Source organism: Austrofundulus limnaeus, unplaced genomic scaffold (genome assembly GCF_001266775.1).
Source record: "Austrofundulus limnaeus strain Quisiro unplaced genomic scaffold, Austrofundulus_limnaeus-1.0 Scaffold1, whole genome shotgun sequence".
In the NCBI taxonomy this organism is placed as follows: Eukaryota; Metazoa; Chordata; class Actinopteri; order Cyprinodontiformes; family Rivulidae; genus Austrofundulus; species Austrofundulus limnaeus.
The window spans coordinates 3,980,132-3,986,724 of NW_013952403.1; the positions used below are offsets into that span (position 1 = coordinate 3,980,132).

The following is a 6,593-nucleotide window of genomic DNA, read 5'->3' on the forward strand; positions in this document are numbered from 1 at the left end:
CAATAGAAATGTATATTAAATTTAAGATTAATCATGATTAATTTACAGCTACTTTGGGATTAATCAGATTAAAAATATTAATCATTTGACAGCATTAATATATATACATACACACACACTGCTCAAAAACATAAAGGGAACATTCAAATAACACATCCTAGATCGAAATGAATGAAATATTCCCATTGAATAATTTGTTTTGTACAAAGTTGAATGTGCTAACAGCATGTGAAATTGTTTGTTAATCAGTGTTGCGTTCTAAGTGGACAATTTGATTTCACAAAAGTTTGACTTACTTGGAGTTAGCGTGTGTTGTTTAAGTGTTCTTTTTTATTATTTTTTAGCAGTATGTATACAGTATATTCTGTATAAGTTAACAGTTCTCATCTCGACAGATGGCTTCCTGTTTGTGGAAGATCTCCTGGCTCACCCACAATTCCGCTCATATTCATTAGAGGACATCGAGAGGGTTGTAGCCACGAACGAAAAGCAGCGTTTTAAGCTTCGCTCCCACCCAGAAGATGGCCGGCTGCAGGTTCGGGCCAATCAGGGTCATTCAGTACAGGTGGGCCAAACACCGAACTGTCAGAGATGATAATGTGGATGCCCTTTTTTGAGATGCCAGTGCAGCGGTAGAACAGTTCTCTTGGGACCAGAAAGTCACCCCTTCATGCCCACATGCTGTGGTGTCCTTGAGCAAGACACCTAAACCCCAATCCCTCCCTGGGTGCATAAATAACGTGTTATGGGTTAAATGCAGAGGACAAATTTTGTTGTTGTTGTTGTTGTTGTTGTTGTTGTGTGCAATTTACTTCACTTTTATGTGATTTGCAGAAAAAGTGGCATACAGCTCGCTGTTACACTAAGAAACTATACAACATAAAAATTTACAAACAGCGGCACAGCCTTGAGGGCAATGCTTATCTTAAACTCCCCAGGATGAAATGTCAACTAAGAGCTGGATTTGATCCCACCCCCATCACCCACCCGTGTTGGACCCGGCCTTGGAGGAGGAAAATCTCTGAACTCTAGCGAATTGATTAGAGACAATAACTACAATAACAATAACTGCCCCCTCCCCCCTTCCTTGAATGTACAGCACCTTGTGAATTTATTTCTGTGAAAGGCACTAAATAAATAAAACTTTACTTACTTACTTACTTACTATCTTACCTATATTTATATATTGTATTACAATCAGTAGTTAAAAAAGCACAACTTGATACTTCAAAAACTGTAATAATTTTCTTATTAACTTAGGCAAACTTCTATAAACTCTAATATCACTCATGCTTCTTTGACCAGGTTGTGGATCTGGAGCTAAAACCAGTTCTAGCGAGTTCTCCGGACTGCCCAGCTGAGGCTGTTCATGGCTCCTACCTGCGCCACTGGAGCTCCATAAAACAGCAAGGCCTGAGCCGCATGAACAGGACTCACATCCACCTGGCGTCGGGTCTGCCGGGAGAGGACGGCGTCATAAGTGGTGAGTACTCTTTGTGTTTGAGAAATCCTCTTATCTGAAATGTTTTAGAACAATTTGGGAAATGGTTTTCTTTTTTTTTTCCCCCACAGGCATGAGAGGAAATTGTGATCTCGCCGTGTTTATTGATGTCCCCAAAGCCCTTGCTGGTAAGACTAGCCAATAATGGCTGCTGTCCAACACCCTACATCCACCCTGTGTGTAAAAAATCAATCTCTTACAAGTGTTTTATGCGTGTGTCTGACTTGTACAGATAGTATTGAGTTTTTCTGGTCAGAGAATGGTGTGTTGCTGACTCCAGGCAACAGTGAGGGTAAACTTCTCCCTAAATACTTCATCCGGGCCCTGAGACTGAAGCCTACAAGTAAGGAAAACTAAAGCAAACACAGTATTTATTTCTGGATTTTCTTTTTTTAATCTATTAAAACCCAATATAATACATTCAAGATATATTTTTTGTGTTTCATTTCAGGAAGTCTTCTGCCACTGGAATAACATCAGCTAAAGTTGCTGCTTTGTCAGCCTGTTTACGTCACATGGTTGCTTTATATTTATTTTCGTCTCCTTCGCAACACTTGGTTTGCAACAACATCCTGCTGAACCGCTCAGAAGGAGTCGTTTTAAATGGAACGTATCTGTTAAACATTGATTCCTCTGTCATTACTGACAAGGCGGGTGCAAATATAACCACTATTTTTTTATACTTGAACTTAACACAATTATTAATAATGATTTTCCAACAATCAAACTTTAATAAAAACATTACGCACAATCTTAAGCATCTTAAACACTCAGAGAATGTGTTGTGAACAACTCTCAGCTACCACTTCCAACTTTTAGATCAATATTTGTAAAATTGACTCAGTTATGGCCATTTTGCACACGTGTAGGCAGTTTCATTAAAATCCATCCACTTGTTCACTATATACAGTATTTTCCTAACAAACAGGGTTGGCTCTAAAATAATGTGAACGTTTTCTGTAGAAGGCACAGCTAACCACGCTTTGCTAACTCATAAACAGCTAACTCAAAATGTAGCTTCATTATTGAAAAACTGCTAAACATGAAAAATAGCAGAAGCTAACACTAACAGCTAGGCTGACACAAACCTGTTGATGTTAGCTTGTTAGTTAGTTGTAGGAGATTTAAATTAGTCAAAACCACTTTTAGTGGAAGCTAATTGGTCTGCTAACAGTTACAAAGTTATTGAAAAAGCTAATCTACTGAAAGTTAGTTCCACTGTTAGCTTTTAGCTGATTAGCAGAACCATGCCCTCCACTGGAAGTCTTTTAAACAAAGATGCCATTCACTGAGTAGCACTTAGTAGGCCTGTGTGTCATGAATAATTCTCAGCTACAGTCATATCTAATTTAAACTTATTTTTTGTGTTTTCTAGTGTCAATTAGCTTGAATCGTGTTGACTCCAATAGATAATCAGTTGTAGATGTAAATCCAATGATTAGTTTCGGGAAGTTTCAATAAAATCTTTGCAATGGTTAACAAGATATTTTTGTAGCAGACAAACACAAGCACACACACATCCTTGTACTTGCATCAAACTGAGGACTTTGTATTGACGTCCATTCATTTTTATAACTGCATTTATGCCTAACCCAGACATTTTCCCCTAACAATAACCATTACTAGGCTATTCCTAACCCTAACCTGAACCAAAACTTAATTTACACCATACATCTAAACCTTTTTTTTTTTACATACATACACCATACATCTAAACCTGATTAGTACAGCTGCAAAAAAAAAAAAAAAAAAAGAGGACCAGGAAAATGTCTTCACTTCCCAAAAATGACCTCACTTTGTTGGTTACAAACAACATAGTTCTCACTCTGTAGCAGAAACAACTACACACACACTCACACACTCCACACACTTATAGACAAACACCTTATCATTCGCCTTTGCCTGAACTGCTGAGATATTTTACCAGGCAGAACAAACCGAAGACACAGAGGATGCAGACGATGTGGTTTAACTGACAGCCTCAGTTCTAAGATATGGAAACACACACACACACACACACACGCACATTTGCAGAGTGTGTGTGAGGAGAGATAAATAGTTGAAGCTTTCAGGAACAATGAGACTCAGCAGTGTCGTCACAGGTCATAAGAGAAGAAACATTTTGAATTGGTGTGTTTAATTTTTATTATCAGTTTTACACTTTAATTTTTTCATCTGTGATAATATACTGTAGCTTCTTCAGTTTGTCGTTTTGGCAACGAGTCTGCCAGTAGGGACAAAGCAAAGCTAATTACAAACAAAAAGTGTCTTGCTGTGATTATTTGGTAGTCCTATAAGTTTGACTGCTGAGCCCTGCTGATCCACAGTTTCGCTCAGCAGAAGTCCTTCAGGAAGGGAATCAACATGAGAATGTGTTAACGTGGCATTCATTGATGTAGCTTATAATAAACTTTGCTTGGTGAGAAAATCATAAACTGACAAGGAACATATCTGCAACAAACAGAGTATTAGATTTTAATCTTTACTGTTACGGTTTATTCTGGCTGCCCGGATGGAGGTCTTCTGTCATGAGTGGATCTTTGAAGGAAAAAAAAAGAAAAAGAAAGAATAATGTGTGTTTCAGTCTCAGAGAGCTTCATGGCCTCCGGTCAGCTTATGGAAGAGCTCTTCATTGATTGTGTCGCTCTTCTCACGGCTGCGTGTCGACATGAAAATGTAGCCTCCGATAAACTCGTGAACAATTTTACAGTCTGCAGTCACACAGCTAAAGGCAATGTTCACGTTCCCTTCGAACTCTATGGCCACCTGAAAACAACAACAAACAAACATTTGTTTAGGAAGCAGCTTCAGGAAAAATACATTATATTGGTAAAATATAAAGTAACATTATACTCAGTGGTGGGTTAAACTAACCATACTAAAAATATAACTTTTGCTAACGCTAAACATGTAAAGAAATTAGAGGAAGCTAACATTAAAAGCTTATGTCTAACCGCTAAGATGACTATTTTTAGTAGTGAAAAAGTTAATCCGCAAAACAAAGAACTTGTTTCGCTGTTAGCTGATTAGCGGACCCACCTACCACTGATTATACTATTAATTAGTGTTTCACTTCTTGTCACTTCTGACTCTTCCAGTCATACAGTCAGCGTTATTTGAGAACATTGAGAAGTTAAATTCCTGCTTAGTTTAAATGTCAGGAAACATGGTTTCTGTCTCTGTTTTATGTTGCACAGTTAGTTTTAAGTTAAAGGCTTTTATCGCCTGTTGCCAAAAAAAAGGGGGAAATGGATGAAAATGTTTTGGTGACTGCGTGCATCTCTATTTATGTGTCTGTTAACAAAATATCTCAAAGTTTTTGACAAAATTTACAGAAACCCTCAGACAGTGATCAATGGTTTTACATCTACAACTGATTTCACTTTCGGAGTCATACCGATTCAAGATGGCCGCATTTATGCATTTGCTTCATCAGTTATGTCCTGTTTCCTGTGAACTTGGTTTAGCTTTACTTCCAGGATTCAGTTTTTGACCTGTTTTAGCTGCAGCTTCGTCAGATTGTTCTCTCAGCTTCAGTTCTGTCTGAGTTTGGGTAACATCTTGATTTCTATCGTCGCCCCTTTTTTTTCTCTGACCTGTCGTATGTCCCAGTTGACGTTCCACTGCTTCATGTTGTTGTAGCGCCAGGTCTTCACCACGTCACCCACTCCCAGGTCGATCCGGATCAGCCGGTTGGGGGCTATGCCCAGTACCTCGTCTTTTCGACTGCCTTTAAACCTGTTGGGCATAACTATGTTTTTAACTATTCTCTATTACAGAAAAATAACAATGTCTTGGAACATTCACTTTATTTTTTGCAGCTTCATATTTAGATCAAAAAGCAGCTTGCCATTATAAACTGTAGCACATTCACTGCTGAAGTTTTATCAGAAAGGATAAAAATCTTCCACCGCACACTTTTTCTCAGCTGAGAGCTTTTAGAGCCTTCAGGTGAAAAAGTGTCAGCATTTTATATAATCTTCCCATTACACACAAAAAAATTACCTTTTTCTGCTCTGTGGCAAGAAAATGAGTTTTTGAAAGTTTTAAACTGGACTTTAAACCTAACCTGACAACAACGTATGAGAGTCCAAAATCGGGCAGGGCCTGCCAGATCTGCAGGAAACGCATCAGTGCGTCCGTCATTGAAAGCTGAGCCACGTTCTGGTACGCGTCCAGGATTCGAGGGGTCAGCTGCAGAAAAAAGCGTCAGACATAAATTGAATAAAGGGCCTGTGACGTGCTTATTCTTCAAATACAAAAAGTCAAAGAAAACATTTATATTTAAGAAAATTAGCATAATACACATGATTTTACCCATTTTGTCTCATAAATGGTTTATTTTCTCTTGAATTTGGCTCAGCAAAGTGAAACAGGAAGTGACATCAAAGGGCAACTCTTTAAGAAAAGAAAGTAGTTTTTTTTATTGAAACAATCTTATTTAAACTCTTCAACTCTGATAGTGACTCAAAATAATCTAAAGAAACACCAGATTCTTCTCTAATTATTGTAGCATCGCTCTGTTTACATGCAGATATTCCCCTTTGACATCACTTCCTGTTTCTTCACATGCAAATATCTCAACAACTGTTCATCTCAATGGCATGGAATTTATTTTGCAAAACGTTATCAATGTTCTCTTTCCAAAAACACATTTACATTTATTACAAAAATTTGATGCCACAGGCACTTTAAGTTAGATTTGTTACTTGGCACTGAGCTAATTAAAAAAAACTATATATAAATCGACTATACAATATTTGGTGTACCTGTTTGGGCTTGTACTTTTTATGGTAGCGTGGTGACACCAGACTGTGAGTGTTGATGCTTTCGTCGTTGGCGGCTGCATTGGATCCGGAGTTGGTCTTCTGCATTTTCAGGAATGAGCGGATGCTCTGGACCTCGCTCTGGAAGCTGCTGTCTGCGAGACTCTTGCCTTTGGAGGCCAGCCGGCATGCAGCCATCCACTGAGCGTACTGCTGCTCCTGCAAACACAGAGGGAGAGACGTGTGTGTGTGTGTGTGTGTGTGTGTGTGTGTGTGTGTGTGTGTGTGTGTGTGTGTGTGTGTGTGTGTGTGTGTGTGTGTGTGTG

At 38.6% G+C, this 6,593-nt stretch overlaps 2 protein-coding genes and 1 long non-coding RNA gene across 3 annotated transcripts in view; 1 reads left to right on the forward strand and 2 right to left on the reverse strand.

Annotated features, from left to right (window-relative positions):
• trpt1 (tRNA phosphotransferase 1) overlaps positions 1–2,258 on the forward strand; it is a 4,179-nt gene extending 1,921 nt beyond the window's left edge. The window contains exons 3-7 of the mRNA XM_014006017.1: positions 396–565; positions 1,306–1,483; positions 1,573–1,629; positions 1,734–1,844; positions 1,953–2,258. Of these exons, the coding sequence (XP_013861471.1) occupies positions 396–565; positions 1,306–1,483; positions 1,573–1,629; positions 1,734–1,844; positions 1,953–1,975 (539 nt within the window). The 3' untranslated portion in view covers positions 1,976–2,258. The remainder of the gene's footprint in view (positions 1–395; positions 566–1,305; positions 1,484–1,572; positions 1,630–1,733; positions 1,845–1,952) is intronic.
• LOC106515944 (uncharacterized) lies at positions 1,968–3,288 on the reverse strand. The gene is made up of 2 exons (XR_001310058.1): positions 3,219–3,288; positions 1,968–3,181 (listed from the first exon to the last, which is right to left on the reverse strand). It is a non-coding gene; the product is annotated as an uncharacterized LOC106515944 (long non-coding RNA).
• A 333-nt stretch (positions 3,289–3,621) lies between these two features.
• fermt3b (FERM domain containing kindlin 3b) overlaps positions 3,622–6,593 on the reverse strand; it is a 17,616-nt gene continuing 14,644 nt past the window's right edge. The window contains exons 12-15 of the mRNA XM_014005968.1: positions 6,271–6,486; positions 5,571–5,695; positions 5,098–5,239; positions 3,622–4,267 (exon numbers count right to left, since the gene is read on the reverse strand). Coding sequence (XP_013861422.1) covers positions 4,088–4,267; positions 5,098–5,239; positions 5,571–5,695; positions 6,271–6,486 — 663 coding nt within the window. The 3' untranslated portion in view covers positions 3,622–4,087. The remainder of the gene's footprint in view (positions 4,268–5,097; positions 5,240–5,570; positions 5,696–6,270; positions 6,487–6,593) is intronic.